The 23,891-nt window shown below is 41.3% G+C and overlaps 2 protein-coding genes across 6 annotated transcripts in view; one reads left to right on the forward strand and one right to left on the reverse strand.

Annotated features, from left to right (window-relative positions):
• Positions 1-9,462, reverse strand: part of LOC144476208 (uncharacterized) — an 83,621-nt gene extending 74,159 nt beyond the window's left edge. For all 5 annotated transcript variants that reach the window (XM_078192880.1, XM_078192881.1, XM_078192882.1 and 2 more), the window contains exon 1: positions 9,259-9,462. In XM_078192880.1, coding sequence (XP_078049006.1) covers positions 9,259-9,334 — 76 coding nt within the window. In that variant the 5' untranslated portion in view covers positions 9,335-9,462. The remainder of the gene's footprint in view (positions 1-9,258) is intronic.
• Positions 9,463-13,593: 4,131 nt separating this feature from the next.
• Positions 13,594-20,631, forward strand: Theg (Testicular haploid expressed gene). Its single transcript, XM_078193662.1, has 7 exons — positions 13,594-13,716; positions 13,785-13,888; positions 13,978-14,070; positions 15,267-15,398; positions 16,001-16,115; positions 18,377-18,605; positions 20,471-20,631. Exons 1-7 carry the CDS (start codon positions 13,594-13,596, stop codon positions 20,629-20,631), a joined length of 957 nt encoding a protein of 318 aa, XP_078049788.1.
• The last annotated feature ends 3,260 nt before the right edge of the window (positions 20,632-23,891 follow it).

Genomic DNA, 23,891 nt, shown 5'->3' on the forward strand with positions numbered 1-23,891 from the left:
GGAGGGGGAGGTGGTGGAAGCGAAAGAAACTTTGCCACAGGTCAACAGCGCAAAAATATGGGTTCCCGGTGATCGAGTCAGTTTCTATCCTGCCATCGAATTCTTTTAACACCCGGTCGGGGAAACCACGAACGCGCGTAAACTGGGAATCCAATCTGCGATGTTTGTTTCAGTGAAAGGGCCGGAATGCTTCGGCGACGACGTCGGCGACGGCCGGCATTGTTGTTCTCGATTGTTCGATGAACGGCCAGCTTTTCTTTTTTCCTCGGTCTCTTTCATCTCCGGCTCCTTCGTTACGGCGAGGCGCCGACGACAATGGGGGATGGAAGCAAATTCGGGGGGCCAAGATCGCGGCGACCGGAAGTCGTGTTATCGAGAATTATAACTCGTGTCGAATGCGTTGAGTAGCGGAGTCGATCACTGTGGGGTGACCAATTACTGTGATGTGGTCAATTACTGCGCCTTTCGTTTATTCTCCCGCATTATTAATTTCATAATTATCGAACGAGACCACTAAATTCTTTTTATTCGAAACTAGATAAAATAAAATATAATATGACATATTAAATTTTTTTATTCAAGAATAAATAAAATAGAAAAATATAGTGTGATATATATATGACATTCTTTAATTCGAAAATAAAGAAAATAGAAAAATACAATATTAAATCGTTTCATCCAAAAATATACATAATGCAAAAGTCTAATATCATATATCTAATTCGGAATTCAACAAAATAGATAAATGTAATATTACATACTACAGATTTTTATTAAAAAATAGGTTCTCGACTGACCACGTTTCCGGTTGATCCTCGCACCTGGAACAATGTTCTAGGACACTGCAGATATTGCGACTAGACCGGGCGAAATTTAGTGGATTGGTATAGCTACAAATTACCGTGATTTAAATCATGATTTCTGGAATGCACTGATATAGAATAACCATTACTTCGGTCATTAAACCGCGCAGATAATAATAAAATATCGTGACCGTGGCTGTCGCGCGAAATTAAGCGCCATACGTTCCCGGATCGCATATATCATTTAATTGCGACCAATGAGCTGTCACGGAGACCCTTTCATAGATCGCGAGAATCCAGCTTCTTCCGTATTTTACGGATCCCGAGATTTATGACTTTGTGATTATGGTTTTAAACGTTCGAGAAATCAATTCTTTCCACGGCAATCGATTATTTTCTCGAAATTGTTATTGTTTGAATAAATTGTTCGAATTTGTGAAAATAACATTGGTGTAAGTGTTTGAAATTGAAGACTGGAATTATTTCAATAATTTTAATTAAAATATTTATACTAAAGTAAAGAAGATTCTTCAGTTTTTGATTTCTGATTAGTACAAAATTATTATGTGCTTTCGATAAAATTCCTAAAAATTATTTAAGAAATGGCTTCTCAATCGCGAGATCAACTTCAGGAATTAATTTACATTTCATGAATAATTCTTCGATATTTCATGATTTCCAAACATTTTTCCCAAACAACGTTGATTCACTAAAACGAGATTGATTTGTTAAGCAACTTGTACGCAGGTGAACGGCTCACTGTTAACCGAGCTAATTGCTAAAACCATAGGAAACGGGATCGCGTGACGCATAAGTAGACCAGCGCCGCATTTGCATTTGCCTTATCCCAGCCCAGGAACGTAAAATAAAACGAGAATCGCGAAACAATGGCCCGATATCACGCGACTCAAAACACCTGGAACGTTGATTACTTTAAGATTGTCGGTGTAGGTGCGAGATCCGATATTCACGTGCTCCGTGGAAACCGACGACGAGCGGCCCCGCGGTCGTTCGAATCCGAGGCGGCGGATCCGAGATTTCAATGTCTGTTATCAAAGAAAACACTGAAACGGAGTCGAACCAACCCTCTGCCTTCCATTTGATCCATTTTATCATCTTATTTGCGATCAGCCGGCCCGCTTTCGGATCAGGAATCCCAAATGGCTTGCCTAACTGTTCGGTCTGATCTTGACTCCCTTACACCACTTAGAGCAACTTCTGCCCGTGACTCGCGAAGTATTAATGAGACGACGGATAACGAATATATAGACGCTCGATAGGTAACAAGCTGACGTCGTTCCATTTACGAACGTTCGAAGACTTTCACCCCCCTACGCGATAGTACGAAACTTTATGCGAATCCGCGTTATTATGCACAATTTTGCAAATATCTACGGTAGGAAAAATGTCTCGTTGCGACTAGAAAATTCAGGTAATAGAATAATTAAATTCATAATAAATATATAAATCATAAGTTTTTCATTATATTTAATATTTATTTATTATATTTATTAATTAGATCGTGTCTAGTGCGACTAGTTTGTTCGTTATTTTATTTTACACGTTTCTTCACTTTTTAACAAATGATAAATCTGCGTTACTTTTGTTAGTAAACTATTTAATAACAGAAATAAGCGATAGATAATTTTAAGAAGTTAATTACGCGTTTTACGAGGAAACTGGTCGTCTAATGAGTGTAATTAGTATACTGCGGATCTATATGCAAAGTAAAAATTGTCTGCATTGATGCAGGAGCTTAAAAAACATTTATTACCTTTCTTAGTAATTGTATTTAGTTAATAATACATAATAGAATAACAATAATATGTAATACATAATAAATAATGTAATAATTCTAATACGTAATACAATCATGCAAAATATAATAATTCTAGTACGTAATACAATCATGCAAAATATAATAATTCGAATACGTAATACAATTATGTATAATACAATAATACTAATGCATAATAATATGTAACACAATACTATCATCATTAAGAGTCCCCACTGTTCCGAATTCAATCCACTCATTGTCATAAACGCCTAAAATTCGCAGCCCACTAATTAGACACAAACGTGTGAGAACAGACACAAATAAATAGTTCCATAAATAAATCTTTAAGCGCGCGATCATTGATTTCCACGGTTGCTTTTGTGCCCGGTAGATTTTTGTCCGCCTGGATCAATTATGCGGAGCACTATGCATCGTGTCCGCGGCAAATAAAACCAATTAAAACCGTCACCATGCGAAAACCTTTTATTCACCGGTACCGAAATAATCAGCTTTGCAATGAGAGCGCCGGCCAACGGGCACAGAACAGAATTTGCATGTCGGAAATTATTCAGCGTTCACGTGTAATTATTGCTACACATTCATTAGAATTTATTAACACAAGAATCTGTCATTCCATTTGATCGCCATTTCGCCGATAACGAAATGCTGAATTGGCAAAAGTAATTAAAGACGCTGGTCAGTTTTTTTTTCAAGCAGGCTACAGTATGGTTGCAGCGTTCGGAACATTTTGACAACCGAAAGTGGTTTCCGATACGTTCGTTTTGGAAAACTATATTTTTAGACATTTATCGTTGAAAATAACTTTTCATTTTTCTGCAAGAATTCCGAAAAATATTTGAAAACGGAAACGCGAATTTATTTGTCGGAAGTGCAAGGGTAGCTGAATAAGATTCTTTTAACTATTAATTTTACAAAGAGTGTTAACAAAATTCAAACTAATTTTAAAAAAATGCTTAACAGAATTTAAATTAATTTAAAAAGAAAGTTTGAATGAAATTTAAATTAATTTAAGGGAAAAACTTTTTAATAAGATTTAAATTAATTCGATGAGAAGAATTTATTGTGAATGTTGGAAAATGTTGTCTGGTTGTTTTAAAAAAACTACGACATCGCCGATGGATAAATTGTTAAACGACAAGAGTTGTTCGAAATATTGTCCAGAAAGATGCGTCCCGATTCGCAAACTCGCCCTATAGTTCACGACGTTCCTCGTACAATTCGGTATCAGTGCCTCTACATTCGAGTATCAACCACTTGCCTGGAAGATTGCATTTTCTTTGATTCATTATCTTTACTCCGAGAGGACGCGGCACAAAGGTAACAAGAGTTCCGCGACACAAACTTCCCCGGGCCGGTCCTCGAAACTGAGTTCCATCATTTTCAAAGAAAATCTGTATGTATCGGCGACTTCCTGCATACCTCTACCAGCGCCGCGAAGAAAGTTAACTTCGCCCATGTCGCGTAGTACTTAAACGTAACCGGCAAACTCTGTAAACCGGCGTTTATTTCGTGGTCAGAGTGTTCGTGAAAACTGTCGTTGAAATATGCAACATTAGTAGCGATGCGATAATCGCAATTCCTATAAATTTCAAGAAAGAATTTGTTTGACATTGTCTAGTAAACTAGTCCATCAAAAGTCTGAAAAATTCAGGTCATAAGGTCCAGTTTAATGGAAATATTATACTGTTTAAAGCAATATTTTCTAACCAAAAAAGTGAATAAGAAGAATTTGATAGTTAAAAAGGTAGTTCAAAGAGTAATAAAAATGGAAGAATAAAGGAAATTATTAATTACTTCAATTACGTAAGATATATATTTTAAATACTTATTGTATTAATATTATTTAGTATTTATATTAATACAAAAATATAGTACTATTTCAAATGACGTACATACATATCACACACTTGAGAGATATTTGCAAATATTTCTTAGTTGAAATATTTTTACTTAGATTTGAATTCTCCCAATGTCTCCATAGTTTAATAATATCTCCACACGTTAAAAACATCTCCACGTATCTCTAGACAAAAATCCGCTGTCTATTATTGCCTATAATTAAATAAATAATATAAATAAAATCCAAAACGAATTTGGCGATGTGAAAAGTGCCGAACAAGATGTAAGAATTTCGGGCGTTGTCGCAGCGGGTCAAATTAATCCGTCCACATTGTCGGGCATGCCGACTCGATAATTGAAAGGTAATATCGAGGCAGGTGGGTCGGGTTTCTTGAAAAATGTCTGTCTAAACGGCAGCAGCATCTTCGAGACGGGAGCCGGGGCGCGAGCAACGGTGCATGCCAAAAGTGCATGAAATATCTGTTCTCCGTATTTCACGGCGTCCGGAGGGCGATAAAATATTCTCCGGAGTACACTTCGCGCGGAATTTCATTCGTCCGAGGGCTCATACGTATTACGGCGCGTAATACACCAAAGAGAGTCGTTGTTGTATCCGACGGTGTGCCTCCGCCGGTCGAGGCACGCGAGTTTCGAGAAGGTCATCCGAACCTCCGAGGAATTCATATTAGAAGAGCAGCGTCGCGAGCAGAATGTCTTGACAAGATGATTGCAGTACAATTTGCGACATTTCAACGGGGAGAGCCTGCCATTCAGCGACGGGAAATCTCGATTATCTTTATTAATCGCTTTCTTGCTCTCGAGCGCGAGCGCGCGACGCGTGAACGAGTATTTGAATCGAGCGTAACAGCGTTCGCGGTTCGAATCGAGACAATGGTTCCGGCGAGATAATGTTGTCGAAGACACGCGGTCGTTACGTTCTTATTACTGCGAGGACAAAAAGACGTACATTTTCCTCGATGTCGCCGGTTTTCCCGCGAAAGTTTGCGCGTGTTTATCAAAGGTCTGTTTCTGGAGCCGGATGGCCGAGCGCGTGCATGCCGCCCGTATTTTCATGAAAAGCGAGCGGACGAACAAAGTTTTCGAAACTGTATTATTTCTTTTTTTTTTATTTCCCCCCAACCCTTTCTTTTGCGAGAACGGGAACAATTCGTGAACGTGTTGCGTTTTGCGGTTCTACGTTCGTTGCGATCGGGCCACGGAAAACTCTGTTCGGACTTGTTTTTACAGATTTCTTTGAAAATGACGGTAAGAGACGACCGTTTGAAGTATCGGATGGTTATTTTTCAATATCCGCGATACACGCGATAACAGAAATAATCATCAAAATAACGTACAGTCGAAATTTTAAAAAACATTTCCATCAAGTCGTATTAAAGATTATAATAACAATATAAAGCTTGAAATAATGCGCGACTATTATTGTAAGAAATTTTTGCAACAATCCGCAGCGAGTAAAATGCACTTATACCAAAAAGTTCTTACAAAAATATTATTACGATGATAAATATATCACTGAATTACACGGCACAAACTAATTACGAATTACACCGTGGCAACGCTGTTGCAGAGCCCGACTTATCAAAGTGCGTCGGAAACAAAAATTTCGCCTCGCCCATTTTCGCAAAAGTCTCGTTTTTGTGACGATGCTGGTTACAGTGGAGATTAGTTTGTTAAACTGGACGAACGTGAAGAAAAAAACTTTTTTGTGACGCCGCTGCGACATAGATATAACGGCCGTGTTAAGTGGATATATACTTTTATTATGCGACGTACCATTAAAAGTAAAACATTGTTTTACTTCCGAATAAACTAGCCGCGAGTTGACGAAAATGTTAGAGAACGAAATTTATTCAACGTTGTGAAGAGGCACGAAGCCGTAAGTTTCGCCTATTATTATTATTAACATTGTCGTTGTACACGCAGCGGAATTATTATGACGCTGTAATCGGCGAAAGAGGATTATCGTCGCGTAACTATGATAACGACATCTACGACCGACGACGTTAATTAAATTAACGTTAATTAAATTAGAATAACGTTTGCGCATAGAAAGGTGTACATCGTACGTTGACCTATTGTTATTATTGTTACAGAGATTAGAAATTTTACATATTCTGCGAATATGTAACTAGGAGTCTAAACGTCGATTATTTAATTAATACTATGACACGTTTAAATTGTATGGTAAAAATTTCAGTCGAAAGAACGCCCTTCAATCGTCACGCGAGAATTGTTGCATAACTTATTTTTAAGTTATTCGCGCCACCGATGCATAATTCATTATGAAATGCCGCGTATTGAATAGTATTAACAGCGATTAATTGATAAACATACATAATGCAGAAGAATGCTAAGAGCATGGTCTGATTACGGTCGAATCGACCTAAATCCTGCATAGGGATTAAATGTTTATTCGCGGGGCATCTCCACTGTAAATAATATTATCGTACAATAATCATCCCCCGGTGATAATTATGCGTTCGAGGTAGCACATTGCTAGAAATAATGATCATAATATTAATGACGATAATAATATTAATGACGATAATGACAATGTGGCAGCCGGCGCGACCGGGCACGGCGTTGCATAATATAAACAAAGATGCGGGGTTGCTCTCTGTCGCCAGTGATGCTTTGCATCCTGTCAACGATGACCGTTCGAGGAAAATGATTTCAGATGACGATCTTGGAACGGTCAAACGGCGACCGACCAAGTCTATAACGAGGCTTGATATTTTTTCGTCAGTCAACTCTCGAATAAATAATAATATATAACTGAAATACGCCTCACTTATCCCCTTGCCACCCACAGCAATAATAAGTATTAATAACGATGAAGATAATTTTCCAACCAAAATGAAAATAATTATTAATTGAGTGATCACAATTAATTAAATTCGCATTCAAACCACTCGTCCAAGCAACATCAATTACCGAGTCATAATTATTAACGTTGAAATATATCAGCGAAACTATTATAAATAAATGAAGATTAAAAAAGTATAAGTATAGCTTAAAAAGACATGGTATAAAATAATTTAAAAGACACGATGTATCCAGTGTATTGGAAAAAGGATTTAATTCGTTCCATAGTGATAGAGTTCCTGATTCCAGTATTTGAAAATAAAATGTTATTTAAATGAAGAAATTAAATGCGAGTTAATTGGAAGCCAATAAGGCGCGATTTCGTGGATTAATACCCTAAGTGACTTTAAGTGTCCATGACTTACACGACAATTAAAACGGAAGGTTCGTGGACGTCTTTATTTACCAAGTGGCGTTTAATTATACAAGAGATTTCTTCTAAACAACGGAAATTCGAGCTGGTTTTTGGTTTCAAAGATGAAAAATTGGCCGACGCTTAAAACAGTGCATTGGATCGAAACTAGTGAGCGCAGAATCAAAAGTGCCGCGGAACGAATAAAATGGCGTAATTAACTGCGTTTTGCTTCGTCGGCTAACCTTCGTTGAAAATTTCGTTACCAATTGATTACGTTCATAATGCGTTTTACGGTTTAGCGTTGTCCTCCAAGGATACAGGTTGCTACTCAACTATTTAATCTTCAGTTATTTTATAGCTGGTACGAAGCGTGCGCAAGATTTATAAACGGATCGCCGATTTCATTTACGATAATTAGAGCAGGTATAATTTAAAGCAGTGAAAAAGTGGCAACAATTGCGCGACGCGGCACGCTTGTTTCGACCGATTAAAATAATTCCGGAAATAATGAAATGTTCATTTCAGCCAACTGCCGCAGGAAACTTTTATTTTGTTAAAATATCCGCTACCAACTTACGGCTAAACTGAAGTTGTTCCTATTTTTCTTAGATTTTCACTTTTTCATTCTCTTCTACCGTCTACAATGAAAATTGAACAAAAATATATAAAGAGTAAAATGAATAAAAGAAGTTATATATTTTTTAATCTACAGAAATTTTTCTATTCCTCTCGTTTTTCTTATAATATTGTAACTGAGATGAGTAAAAGGAAAAAATGAGTAAAGAGAAAAACATATTAAAAATAATAAATATACTAAATGGATGTTAGATTGACTTCAAATTAAATACAGAATTATGTCACAGTCTCACTGTCATCGCTTTTTATAAATAAAATTGTAAAATGTTAGGCGAACTTATTAAATTTATCACGTATTAGTCGTATTAGATAAATAAGAAGACCACGAGGAATGCAGTGTTACTTTAAATAATCGAGATGTGAAACTTGCAAATCTGTAGGCAACCGACTTAACAGTCGATCGTTCCTTCTTAGCTACCCCGATTTTCCACCCAGAAGTACTCAAAGATTTCGAGTAACATTTCCCAGCAATCAGCTCACAGAAATATTTTCCCACGTGAAACAGTCTTCGCCTGCAACGACTCGCACTTCTACGCGTACTTCACGAGAGAACGTGTCAATCAATTCGAAGCACTAAATTTTCTCAGTCGTGTTTTCGACGCACACCATCGAAGTCCAACCTATCGAACACTATAAACATGACTGGCAAACATGCTTTGCAACAATAATAACACTAAATCGATTCAGATTCCGTGCGACCTTCATTTTAACGCGTGCCCTTCGTAAAAACATTTTCATAATTCCAACGATTATCAATGGAAAGATCAAAACAAAACACGTCGATCCGTCCGGTAGTTCTAAGGTTAAGCATAGCAAAAATGGTCGGTGGCCAGCAGAGAACGTTACAGTTGCCACTTGTCAACGATCTGCGACGATCTTTCGCGATGACAGCTTTCGGAAATCATGAGAAATTAATGAATGTTTATCCGCGTACTTACCAGACGGCAGGGTAAGTCCGGCGAGAAATAACAGAGCACAAAGACACGAGAAGCTCGCACTTTTCCCAGTACACATGGCGCACGGTGCACTAATAACGGCAGTTTTCAAACACCCGTGCCGTGTCGCGCGGCCACTCGCGTGGCTCTGAGTCCCTCGTTAGATTTCGAGTTTGAATCGCGGTCCTACTCTGTCTTTCGCTCTTCCTCCCGCACGCAGCCACCAAATGCGGTCCAGCGCCTGCCCGCTGACAACATCAAAAATAAATTCCCCCGTTCAGATGGCAGCACCCTCCAGACGGAAGTTCGGGAACATGTCCGGTAAGTCAGAGTGTTCGTGGAGTAACTGACTATATTTTAGAAAGTAAAAATGAACTTTGACAGTTTAAGGCAAACGTACAAGTGATAATAGAATGGAGTTTATGTGTATTGGGATATTGAAGGAAACGAGGTTGTAGGTCGCTTACCTAAACCAGCAATTTAATATCATGGACAAGGTACAATTCCCTGTACAGATGTATAAGAAAAAAATTTTGAAAGACTTTGAAGAAAATTTGAAGACACAGATTGATAAAAGGTATGTTATATTACGAATTATTATGAATTATTTGTTGTATCGTGTATTAGCGAATTTAACTTTAAGAGTTCGCAGAGTACTGCGATAATAAAGAATCATTAATGAGGAAAGATATAACGGAAAGTTCGAAATGTATCAGTCGATTTTCTGTACAAAGTGTAAACCAAATATTATGGGATTGTTTATTATTTAGAAAAGAGTTACTTAACAAATTTATGGGTAAACAAACTGCTAAAACAAAACTGAAAATTCTAAGTGATTGTTGGTAATATGGTTAACAGTTTGATTCTTTTAATACCACCCAAGTTGACGCTATATGAACCCCGAACAGAGCTTCCGAATTTCGCCACAAGAGGCGTCATAATTACCAAAACGGTAATTGATTTTTTCTGGAATTTGCATGGTTTCTTATGATAAAAATGGGAAGCATCAATCATGTTCGAATTGAAAATAATATTATCAGCGAACTATAGAACTTGAATGAATTATTTTGTCACCTAATGTGGGATTTAAGTCACACCATTCTGCCTTACCTTTTTAGAACTTTAGTGTTCTCTTGCCATTTCATGCTGCGCTCAGTATTATCGATAGTTCACGAATAGTAGATACGTTAGCAAGAAGCGAATATCTCGTATATTGCATTTCTACTATGAGTGCCAAAATGAAATGATATATACAAGATATTCATTTCTTGCTAACGTGCCTATTTTTCGTTAACTATCGGCAATGTTGGTCACGATACGAAATGGTAACTTGGCTCTGTAACCCTTTAAAGCTAAAACAGAAAAGCCCAGAAGATGCAACGTCTTTACGAATCCTAAGCTATATCCTATACACATCCCCTTCGCTATTTTCCAAAATCATGTGTTGATAATTTATCTAGTAGAAATAAGATAGTGGCGCTATCCGGACTTGGAAAAATATCTACCTGACCGATAAATTTGGTAAACAGTTTGGGCACTTTGTCACCACGTCAATTAGCTTTGTGTTGAGCCTTGAACAAATCGCGATAAATTTAAAATGTTGTATAATTAAATTCTACGTTTGAGAATTGATAATGAAACTTACAGAAATAAAATGTGAGCTTTCACAATTAGAAAATAGGAAATGGGACTGTGACAACCACGTGTCGTGGTTTCGAGAATATTTAAGTTCCACATAAACAATTAACTATGCTTCATGCGGTGTTTATCTATTATCGTCATGCGATTAAACAACGCAGTAACAATCGAATATCAACTTCAATTCAACATTTAATTCACGCATTTTCGCGACCGCGGAAGTCAGTACGGACCTATATTAAATTTCTCCAACCAGTCTCTCCGCATTGACAGAGTAAAAGGATCGGCGACCGTAGCCGGTAGACGCGAGATAAAGTAAGACATTTCTTTCCATTGAGAACTTCGTCAGCGCGCAACACAAAGATCCGATTACTCGTGTCTTAGGACACCGCGCCGGCCCGAAGAATCGAATCCTGGTCGACGATTAATAAAATGAAAAAGTCGCGCGTCGGAACGCTGATAACGGTTTTTCGCGGAGCCGGCGGAACACGCGGAGTACGTCGTGGGTAGTTGGGCGATAGCAATCAGAGGATGAAGGAAGCAGTTGACGAGAGGATCCGCGGAGGACAGAGTCGCGGTAAAATCTTATCATCGACATCCGGTGGGATTTCAAGTGGCGGATAAACAGATCTCGTATTTGAGATTTCCCATGCGGGTCTGTCGGCAGTGACGGCGTCGCTGATGCATAGATGCGCCAACGGTAAAGTACGGCGTCGCCAGGGTGAAAGGGGAGAGAGAGAGAGAGAGAGAGAATCCTCGAAAGAAGAAGGGGGGGGGGAGGGGGAGAGAGGCTGCTGGCTGCTGCCGGCAGCGGATAGAACCGGGGGATAGAGGAAAAAGGTGGCGAACACCGGAACACGCTGGAAGAGGGGCGGAAGTAAGAGACGAAAAAGAGAAAATCCAGCGGAGTGGTCCGGATTCGCAGACGAATGGATTAAAACGGGTAAAGCTCGTCGACCGTCGACCGTAGACGCGTAGACCGCCGACAGTCGGATGTCTCTCGAGAGATCTTCATCGGGAGAGATTTCGACTGTGTAATACCACCGGTCCGAAGCGGCCACGAAATTACATCTGCCACCGCCTCGTCCCATTTCTGGTTGCTCGATGCGCCCCGATACTCTCGATCCGACGAATCATCTCGTAATCGTTCTCATCGGCGGAATTTCGCTCGGTATCGGGCTCCTTTTTGCTGTCCTAGAAATCCTGGCAGTTTTTACGCGAAAACATAACGCGGTATATGTACACGACGATTACTCGATACCTTTTAATAAACCCCCGCCGCGTTCGATGCTGCGGATTTATCTCGACGATATTCTCAGTAAAAGCTCCCCGTCCGGATTCTGTTATTTTCAAAACGTTATTTTAAACGAGAATTTCATACGGTGACGTTAAAAGGCTTACCGATAGATTTTCAGCAGAGACTGCTCGCATTAACTTGTTAACAGGGGAATTAACTTTTGTTCAACTTTTCGCAATGGGGACTAAAGCATTTCGAGAATGGCTTTTCGTTTGTCCATTATTTATTCAGCAAAGTATCGCGTGGCCTGTTTAGAAAATGTAGAAATCGAATTTAATTATGTTTACGGTTAAATATATATTACAGGTATGTTAAATTATATTTACAGTTAAATATATATTACAGTTATATTAAATTATATTACAATAACATATGTGTAACCTGTTAGCTATGACATAAATTAGATTAACATAACCTAATACACTTAGTATATTATTGAACTATATACTGTTAATTTATGGGAGAAGTGGTTAAAAGAAATGCAAAATTACGATGACATTAGAAGAATTATAAAATATTGTTACATCATTGTCAATGTTTTAAAACTATTGACAAAAGAAATATATTTTTAATTGATCCCTGCTTTTTACTATTGCTATAGAAAATTTTAATTTTCCATAAAAATCGACAGTCTATATATATTACATATAAAGTAGCTGTGTCCGACACTAAACTGTGCAAATTCGAATTAGTAGCATACGGTCGCGCAAATGCGCTCGACATATTTTAAAAATTCTCACGACGAAAAATGTCCATCGGGGTTGTCCTCCGAGCACGGTGAATTATTTCGTTATATCCGTTTAACAATTTAATTAATCGAACAGCTGGCTATTCCAACAGAAATCAAGTTTTCGGAAAGGCCGGCGTGTACCGTTGTCCGTCGTTGACAGGATCAAGTGCGAGTGTGACCGAGGGGACAATCCAGCCACCGAGAGCGATAGAGAGAAAGCGAGAGAGAAAGAGTGAGAGAGGGAGAGAGAGTGAGAGAGGGAGAGAGAGAGAGTGAGAGAGGGGGGGAGAGAAGGGAAGAGAGAAAACTAAATTTGATTTTTCTCTTGTTTCGTTTCGCATCGATTTGAAAAGCAGTCTCGCAGTCTCCGTCGAAATTGCCTCGTCCAAATTAACGGTTAGAAACTGAAGAGAGTTTCGCGTTGTAAATTGTTCCATTGACCCGATTCCTCGAGCATTCCACCTCCCCTCTAGGCTTCGAACGCGTATACACAACACGGGCGTACGTGCAATTTATCGGATTCGTCGACGAATTAATTAAACACGCGAATCCGTCGGAACACGCTAACCTGTAACGCGGCCTGTTTGCCTGTCGATAATCCGCGCCGCGCGTCAGAGGCGCGCATCTCTCTCTCTCTCTCGATCGCGACGAGAATTAGCCGGTTGGAGGAAAAATGGCGAGCGAGCTGTCTCGGAGGATCAAATACGCCATGGCGCATTTGACGCGCAAACAGTACACCGCCCTGCTGGCCCGGCCCAACTGGAGACGGATACAGAGGACGAACATAAACATTCTGGTGAGCGATCCCGTCACCGTCCCGCGAACGATATCTCGAGAGACACGTCGTATTCTTTCTTTCGCCAGCCGAACCCGTTCGCGACCAGGCGGTCGGCGCTGAAAGCGCGCGCTTCGAAGCGCGTCAAAGTCATGGCGCAGCCGAAGCACATGACCAAGAAGTACGACCCGGAGTGAGTATCCAGAGAATTTACGGGTATCGAGGGCGCGCGGGATATCGGCCAGCCGATCTCGAATAGAAATCGCTTTGGTTTTCGAGCAGAACCGCCCCGCCGCCGTACCCGCGTATCCACCCGAAGACCCTCGCCGCCAAGACCACCAGACGTATCCAGGATCTGTCGCTGCCTCACAAAAGGTCATTCATGCCCCACTGTTTCCGCTCGAATCGGTTGAAGCATCGCGAAAGGTCTCCGCCTTAAACGGGGACACCGCCGCCACCGCTCCGTAACGGTTCGAGAAAGTCGATGTCATTTTTGATTTCATGAAAGTTCCATGTGTTTAGAATGTTACGCCGAATCGATATTTCGGAATTCGTACGGAACTCGACCGGAGGCGAAGTTTGAAAAATCGTACTTTATCGGGGAGGGAAGTTATCGTAAAATTCCTTTTACGTCTTTCTTGAAACTACGTTTTTCAAGCCGGGGGGTCGCGCGATCTCCGGAACTGTACATCCGATTTACTTTAAATTTCATGGGATCATTCGTCGCTCTTCCACTGTTCCATACCGAGTAGTATGAAAAATAGATTTTTGAAGTAGTAAATCGACTATAAATATATTTGTATGTCCTCGTGTCATACAGAGTGCCGTGTTTTCTTGAAATAGCAATTTCCCGCGTATATGGAGTTAAATATTTTTGAAAATGTTATTTCCGTATGTAACTACTATTTCAAATTTATTTGCCGAATTCTGTGTTACATGAGAAGATAGAAACTATTTTAAAAATCTATATTCCCTCAGTTTTATAAATAGTACCATTTGGTTGATGCGAAACTGACGTATCTTCAAATATATAAGGCAAAAGCATTAATTATTATTTTCGGAAATTATTATTGGAAAAATAAATCTTTAAATGCCTTTTTCTTCTAACTTCATTATTTAAACTTCTAACTTCATTATCTCAGCATATCTAAATTATTCAAATTTTTACAATCATTTGAACTGTTTTTTAGGATAAAAGCAATTTTATTGCTTCTTAGAATGAATAAAATTTTCGAAAACCTGTACGATACATGTTAATTTTATTTTAGATATTTCTTTTGAGATAATTATAACAGAAGTAATTTAGAATTTTTATTCTTTATTTAATAAGTTAAATCGATTTACTGCCTCAAATTACAGGTACTCATTTTCGTTGTAGACGCATAAAATTCATACTCTATTTATACATCAACAAAAATTCGTTTAAAGGATTTTTCCTTCTAAAACATTGCTAAACAAAGCTAGAACCGTCGTCTATACTCCCCTGAAAATATCAAATATTGTCTTCAGCATTTAATGATGAAATAAATTCCGAATCCTGCAAACGAATCGCTGCTATTGTCTGCCATTAGAACGCTGCTGGCGAACATGCGGTTCCAGGTGAGCGGCAACATCACAGAGACCCTGTGGAAGGTGCAGAACTCGCGGTACCGTAGGTATCGATACTTCTGCAACGCTCGGCTGCAGCGAGAAGCGAGGAAAAGGTAAGGGGGCGCCGTACCGTGGAAAATCGAGAAAAACGCTAGGTGGGGGGGAGAGGGGGGAAACGCGGTGCAAACAACGACGGGCGTAATCGGATTGTCGATTCCAGATGGAAGTTTTCGCACTCGCGGACACGATCCCGTAAAGTCGGATTTGAATCTCGCGAGGTCACGGTCCGGTTCTTCGAAATGGCGAACGCCTCCCAGGCCTCGCTCGTCGGCGCCGCGCGTCCTGTTTCGCGACGCGAGAGCTTCTCCGAAACCGAGGATTTTCCGTTTCGGTTTCCCCACGCGCGGACTGCCGGCTGCCGGCTGCCGGCGAACGGCGGCGGCGGCGTCGGCCGCGTTCGTTAAACTTTCGACGGAACTCGCGGAATAGCTGGCAGGCACGAGCGACCCGGATGTAATTGCTAATATGTAGAGCCCAAGGGTGTTCCGATGTTCGTCGAACAAACTCGCGGGAGACCCGAACCATTTTCGTACGCCCACACGCGACGCCTGTCCCGTTTGTTCGCCTCCAGAAACTGTAACGAGCTCGCGCCCCGATAACAACTTCGATTCGTTTTGTGCCCCGCCTTTGCGCTGCCACGGATGTTTCTTCGCAGACAGAGGATCCTGGCGAAGTTGCGCAGAGCGATAAAGCCCGATGAATGGGAGCAGCACTTAGAGACGTTGGAGAGGCTGTCCACGCCGAAAATTCCACCGAAGCCGAAGCCTTTTGTACGGAGACGAGCGAACGTATCTCTTCCGAGGATCGTATAGACGAGATCGGGAGACTCGATACTGGACCCGCCTTCCTCAACCCTTGCATTGAATTTTGTTTTAAATCGGAACGGTTACGAGGAAGTGGAAATTGTTAAAAGAATTAGTAGACTTCAATTAAGACAATACTGAAGACTAGGACTAAGGACTAAATTTAAATCTTATAAGGGATGAACCGCAGAGAAATTTGGCCGTTCATTTTGACTACAATAACGTCTATATTATTTATTTAATATTTAGTATTATTTTAATAGGAACTGTAAATTTAAATCTCTCAGATATACATAAGCAGTGCGATCTATTGATACTGTATACGTATATTTTTTATCTTTTTTTTAACGCAAGCCCTTAAATACTTTAATTTCACTAGAAATGAACTTAGGTAATTTTCAAAATAGACGGCTTAATTAGAGATTCTGAATGAGGTGAAAGAGTTATTAACATTCCAATTACCGTGCCTTAAACATATCTAATATATATTATTTTATAACAATGACAAGCCTTATTTGACCTTCCTACGATTTTTATTACAACACGCGCTTGAATAAGGAAATTAAGTACAAATTTCTGACGAAAACATTTTCACAGTATCGGCAATTATAAAAGAAAAAAGGATGAGAAATTTTGGGCCGGTTTAGTGGATCTAGTGCTAAAGAAGTCTCGTGTCGCGAAAGAGGTTCCAGTATATAATTCAGTGATTTTAACAGGTCATGATTTTTAAAACGGCGTGCGTAAAAGCGTAGAAGATGTCAAGGGTGGAATTGAGGTTATGGTATTATGCTCGTATAATAAATCGGTCACGGTGCGACGATGCTCGAGGGACATTAAATAGACGGGAAGTTATTTGCGTTCGTTATTTGTAATGCTGAATGATAATAATTATTTCTTCTTATTATATACTAATTACGACAGTAAGTAGACTCGGCAAACTCGGAGGATAGAGTTATAAAGAGTTAAGGGTGTAGTGGTACTTGAGAAGTTCTTTGGAGGCACAATGGATGAAGCCGAGCGTTTTAAGTAGAATCGTAACTATACGATGATAATGATCTTCGTAGAATGGAAAGTACGAGATAAGGATACCTAGATCCTATTATGGTATTAACAATGGTCAGAAATGTATTAACTTTTCGATCGAAACGTGTGACGTAATATTCTGTTTCAATTCCCGATACTATAGAAATGTTTTTACCAGAAACTTTTTATACGAGGTTCAATAAAAATAAGAGACAATAATAAAAATAATAAAAATCGTAGGAAGTTCAAATAAATCCAGTATCGTCGTTATTATAAAACAATATACGTAAGACAAGTTTAGGGCTCGGTAGTTACAATGTTAACCCCTTGCCGTACCATTTTCTTCGTACAACGATCAGAAGTTTCACGTTTGTAATAATTTCTAAAAAGGAAAAAAGGATAATTTATATTCATAGTGTTTGCGTAAATGTTTAAATACCGACGACAAGAAATCAGAATTTTATTCAGACTAGAACAATAGTATTCACACTCAACATATTATTACTAGGAATCTCCATCACGTGTCAGACTCGTATGACAAGGGGTTAATATGTCAAGCACCGCGTCGACCATACACGGGTGACACTAGTTTTCAATTAATTTTGAAAATTCATTTCCATCGCAATATATTCAAACAAACTGAATCCGGCTAGGATATACGAATGCGAAAGAGTTCTAATGTCATCCAGTTGTGAAACATATTAGCTTCCCGCTTACGGTTCGATTAATCAAAATTTTATTCTATGGGAACTTTATTCGTCGATTATCGGCGCTAAACGTTTTAAAACGAGGTTAAAGCCCCGAGCCCGTCGAGATCTCGCCGCAACAAGACCCGCGCGCGCGTCATCGACACTTCAGACAGACTACCCTATAAATCTCTCTTCGTTGCCCTCGATTATTTGTTTCCGAAACTCGCGCGGAAAAGTTGTCCGCTATGAAAACACTCCGAATTCGGAGCACTCTATATAGAACCGTTAGCAAAGACTACTGTCACGTACACCCGGGCGCACACAGCCACTTCGGTCGAACAAGTTCCGAAAAATCTGCTGGTTCGCAAGGCGAAAGGGTTGAGGAACGCTGGGTGGGGAGGGGAGGGGTGGGGAGATTGTTTGAGAACAGAGCCGAAACGAAACAGCTTTTGTGTGTTGGCGGGACGCGGCTGTGTACCATGCTGGCTCTGTCTACTGTCTTCCGGTGGATTCTAGGGCAAGAAGAGGAAATGGAGGCGGGTGAACGCACAGAGGCTCGAAGAGCTGTCGGCGCCGGTGAGCAGGGAGTTGCCGGACGTCCGAGATCCGTTCGCGGTGCCTCCATCCGCTCTCACCTACAAGATCAGCAGTCGCACGGCGGAACTCGCGCGGCACAGAGATCCCCGGATGCATCTGGCGCCGCGGGCGCTGGGGGTAGTGTCGCGGGCCGCCCTCGCCGCCGTAGGTAAGCAACCTGTACCCTCTGCCCGCATGTTACGCCCTCGCGTCCTGGATCGGAAGTCCCAAACCCCTAATCTCGGATCGCGCGATCCTCTGCCGCGTACTTTTTACCCTCCTCGAACTTTCCACTTATCGGACCCTAGACTCGCTCGCCGATCCCTCGACACGATTTCCACGGGTCTTTCGCGATTCTCGAAATGCAACGCGAAAAATCCGGGCTGACTATCCGACCATCGTCGACGGTGCACAGGTGTGCCGTTCGAAGTTTCACGACGGAGGGTAGTGCTGCCGGTTACTGTGTGTAAAACGTATTCGAATCTTTAAAAAAGATTTGAAGATTAAACAGAGTAAATAGTAAAGAAATTATTCGGAAATTAAGTAGATAAAAGAATAGCTTCGATAGATGAATTTGCTATTATTTAAAATTTCTCGCGAGCATGATTATCTAGATTTAATTGCGAAAGCGTATGAATATTAAATTTATATTTAAATTAAATACAATTATATTTCAATTATGTATTTTAAATAAATACGCATTATTTGATAAAGATGAAATTAATTATGTTCGATAATAAACCAAATGTACAGTAATTGGTCACCGCATAGTAACCACATCCCCTACTCTCCAGAAATATTCGACGAACATTGTAAAGAGAATTTCCTTTCTCTCGCGCTTCTGAGATTTCGAGGTGGCTCTTGATTTTCTTTTTACACGGGAGCTACATAATTTCATTTAGCAGATGGGTAGACACGGCTTGATCTTTCGAGATTATGGCACGGTGCTTTATTACTGTCCGACACACGCGTTCAAGGATACTTGGAACGTGATAATGGAATACGCTATCTCGAAAGATCTTGCAAGACCGACGCACGGCGGTCATTTTGATAATTCTAGGAACCCGTGAAAAGAATTTTTTTTAAATAAAATTCTATGAATTATAGGGTGGAGTCATCTCATTTGCAATACCATTTCAAGACTTCACAAGACTCGATTTCATATCTGCGAAATGCAGTAAGTCATATAAAATGGAAACTAGAGTTGTAGAATTAGAATTGTAGGTTAGAAAAAATGTTCTGGATTCAGAGTTAAAATTGCTTCGAGTGCAAAGGGTTATTATACATATAAAATGGAAATTGGAGTTGTAGAATTAGAATTGTAGAATTAGAATTTTAGGTTAGAAAAAATGTTCTGGATTCAGAGTTAAAATTGCTTCGAGTGCAAAGGGTTATTATACCGAGTTCTGTAACTTGACAAGACTATTACTAGATTTCGGATCTTTACTATATTAAATTATAATCCAGTTAACGAATTTTGAATTTTAATAGGAAATATATTTTTAACCAATTCACCTTTTCTTCGTTAATGTTCTTCTACCCTTTCGAAAATTGCGTTCCACAGTTTGCAGAATATAAAATAGCTTAGAATATTGAAATAACTAATTCAATATTTTTAGAAAAATAATTTAGGCCATTTTCAAAATACAGCTCATAAATTCAATAATTTCTTATGTAAACAGCTTTAGAACTCATTAATTCTGAAATAAGACAAATGACGGTCAATGGTAAGTTTTCGCTTAAATTCCTAGAAAAGTCAAAATGATCGCTGCACCTCGTAAGGTCGAATACGTCTGGGGACGGGTTAAGCTAAAACCTAAGACCGAAGGGAAAGCGTGTAATTTGACTGGAAAAGTCAAGGATCGCGTTGTCGCCTCGAGTGTCGCCACATCCACTTGGAACAGACGCGCGACCGTCCCCGAGATGTAAAACTTCGAATGGGACACCCTTATTCGCCGGCTTCCTTCCGCCCCGACATTTCCGAATGTTGAACGAGCATCAGACCGAAGGAATGCGCGCGTTTTAATTTCGCAGCCACCCCGAGGTTGATAATCCTGGCGAAGCCGGCGGAACGTCCCGCAGGAATGGAAACCGACCTCAGGGAAGACGCGTTCACCGTCTCGCCGACAGCCCTGAAAGCAAAATGCACGAAGCGACTAAAATTCTTGGCCAGGCCGAAAACCTACAGAAGATGAATCGTTCAACTTCCGTAATTTATGTCGTGTGTGTATCATCGTCCCTGTCGTCCCCCAATTGTGCATCGAATACAAGCATTTGTCCCACAGTATGGCATGTCTTGTCCTATTCGTGTCCTCGGATAAGCTATCGCTTAATTCGACGAGTTTTTCTCGCAATTACTAGGTTGTGTCAAGTTTATGTCGAGGCTATGTCACGGTATTATTTCGACGAGTTTACCCTCGTAAATATTCGGTCGAGTCGTAAATAACTTCCGTTGCATCTAGGTGGAATCTATTGTTCGTATTTACGTGCTACGAATCACGCATTTTTGTTTTCGCTAAATGGATAAGCATTCCTAGAAATAGAATAAAGGAAGCAGAGTAATAGATAAAAGAGAAGGAAACGAAGTAAATTTCCGCGGTAGAAATAAAAGCAATTTGCGACTCGAACTTATAGAAGATGGGGGCGAGTTCGGTTGCTGAGGCAACGCTCTGGAACTGACGCGAACTTAAACGCGTAGCTGGCGAATTTCGTGAGAATTTAGTCGTTCGTTAAAATCGCGATAAATGGGAAACTACTCGGTATTTCTAATTTTATGCAATGCCGAACAATTTCTTATTGCCCTGCAGTTTGCTGCACTGCTAGGAAATATCGGTTCTTTTACATGCCCGCTTACAATGGTCCATAATTAAACGAAACTCGTTTCACCAGCGGGAGTCTACGAAATGCGTACTAATCGCATGACCCGCGTTCAAATAACAGTGCGGAACGAAACAGAAAAATACGAGTGCTGCAGCGAACGTGTTAAACCGCGCGATTCGTCTCGAAGAGAATCGCTCGCGCGCGCGCGCGCGCGAGATCCCGGCGCAGAAATCGTCGACGGATCTACGAAGGAAACCTCTAAAGGCTGTTGCTGCCGGCGACTTGTTAGCCGCGAGACGAAGACGTCGTTTGTCGTCGAATGTTTTACGGAAATAGTCTATCATCGTGCCATCCGCGGCTCCGCGCGGTATCAAAGCGCAAGTTCGACCGGCAAACATGCTCGGTGCTCGGGAGGATATGTTCTGCCTCGAGCAGACGACACGCTGTTCACCGGATCGAATAGAATGGAAACGCAAAGAATCGGAAACGAGCCGAATCTCCTTACGATTCCGAGCACGTTCGTCCACTTTTGCTTCGCTCCTCCTTTTGTCTCTCTCTCTCCCTCTCTCTTTGCCTTTTCCTCTCTGTCTCTCTCCTCGACGCGCTTCTTTCTTCTTCGCGATTTCGTTACGCGACTCTAACGCTCGCTTTGGTCTCGCCTCGCGCGATCGAGAAAACTCGAAACTGGAGCAACTATCCCCGACAGGAGCTCGAAAACTTGAAATTTCGATTCGCCGAATGGACGACTGGCCCGATGTACTCGCGTTCGAGAGGTGCCGGATGCACGTTCGACCGACACCGTCGTCGAGACGGTGTATCCGTTGCATCGATCATCATACGCGGGCGACACGGTTCCCCGACGAGTCGAAGAAGCAATCGCCGGGAGATGGCTTGAAACTTTACGGTCTCGTTAGCCGAGTCGGCCACGAGCTCGCTAGATTTTCGGGATTTTGCAGGACGGCGCGGGTCCGACGGCGAACAAATCGCGGCGACGGTGGATCGTTAACAGCGAGCTAGTTGGCACGCGGCTACGTCGACTGCCAAACTTCGGTTGACGTGCGGCCAATTCTGCCTCTCGTGCGCGACGCTGTGAAACAGACGACAGTTGATACGATTTAACGGATCTCTCTCGGGTCGCTTGTCCGCGCCGGATCCGCGCGCGCGCCGCCCTGCCAAATTTCTCCGATCCGTTCGGCGACGTCGAACCGGCGCGCCGCGCGAGAGCCCCGATCGGCCGGGGGAGTCGTCGGTGCGACGGGGAACGAGACCGCGCGTAATTATGAATGAACGCGGAAAAAAACTGGCGACGAGAGGTGCGCGCGGAACAACGTTGAACGATGCTCGTGCGCCCCGGGATCGGCGGCCCTCCAGCAGATAACCGGGCGAGATAATCGGCCGTGCTTCTCGAGGGGTGCTTCTGCTGGCTGGGAGCAACAGTGAAAGGGTAACGGCGAAGCGAAGGTAAAAGTGCTGTCGGCGGTGGCTTGCGGATGAAAGCGGCGGGCACCGGCGCGCGCGCGCTTCGTTCCGCGGTACCCAAACCGGCTCCCCCCTCCCCCCGGGGGAACGTTTTTAATCGATTCAGCAATTAAAGCAGCAACGGCAGCTCGTTTGCGAGAGAAACGTTCTTATCGGTTCTCCTCGATCACGATTTCCGGGACCGAACACCCTCTCGACCCTCCCGCGCGCCGGCCGTCCGACCAGCGACCGGGGACAACCTGCCGCTGGAAAATATCCTCTAATAACGCTTAGTAATTACAGGAAGGAAGGAAAGAAGGAAAGAAAGAAAGAAAGGGGAGAAAGGAATGCGTTAACCTACATACGATCTCCGGGCGGAAAGCCCACCCACCCTTTGACTCCGCGTACGAAAAAGTCTTTTTCATTTTCTGTTTGAAGTGTTCGTTTCAATTATATAGTCGTGAATAAAACACAATCGGTCGAGAGGAGCCGCGGAACGAGAATGGATGAAAACTAGGAACTTTCTCGGTTGTTGCAGGGGGATCGGACGCTGATATATGTATAATGGGGAGCGAGATCGAGTCGGTGCTTTTAAATGGTAATGACTTTTTTAAAACCGGTATGAATGATTCAAAATTTTCCGTTAACGTCAGAGGGACTGGTTCGCTGTGCAATTAACGAAATACTTTCCTTTTAATTTTATTATTACTTTGGAGTAAATGAAAAATGTTAAAAGCTTTTACTGTTAGCATTCTTTTACTGTTTCATCCGAGCCTATGACGAAAATTTAAAAAAATGCATTTCATACTTTTCCATAACGTTTATCCATGCTGAACATTTCATTAAAATCGGTTGACGTATAGTCAAGCAACAGCCAACGAACGGGATAAAAATTGCCTCCCTTTTTCCGTTGAAATACGCGGTGAATTGTGATTTTTGCGATCTCTAATTGTTTACGGGGTCGTGTCAATGTCAACCGATTCCGATGAAATTTTCAGCACGCGTAGAAGTTGCCAACAGCTATCAAATGGAGCTTTTTTTAAATTCCGTTATAGACTCTGATAAAAAAAACAGTGAGAAAACGGCAGTTTATTATATAATAAATTGAAAATTAGAAAATCTTTATTGTCTTCGTAGCGGAGCCCTCGAGTTGGAAGATAAATTTGAAATTACTCCA

This window comes from Augochlora pura, chromosome 10, assembly GCF_028453695.1.
Source record: "Augochlora pura isolate Apur16 chromosome 10, APUR_v2.2.1, whole genome shotgun sequence".
Lineage (NCBI taxonomy): Eukaryota > Metazoa > Arthropoda > Insecta > Hymenoptera > Halictidae > Augochlora > Augochlora pura.

What these genes read in the sequence shown, in the direction of transcription:
- Theg (XM_078193662.1), top strand. Translation starts at nt 13,594, where the DNA reads ATGGCGAGCGAGCTGTCTCGGAGGATCAAATACGCCATGGCGCATTTG. An exon ending in CAGCGAGAAGCGAGGAAAAG is followed by an intron (nt 15,399 to 16,000) that starts GTAAGGGGGCGC and finishes GTTTCTTCGCAG; the next exon opens with ACAGAGGATCCTGGCGAAGT. An exon ending in GGCCGCCCTCGCCGCCGTAG is followed by an intron (nt 18,606 to 20,470) that starts GTAAGCAACCTG and finishes TTAATTTCGCAG; the next exon opens with CCACCCCGAGGTTGATAATC.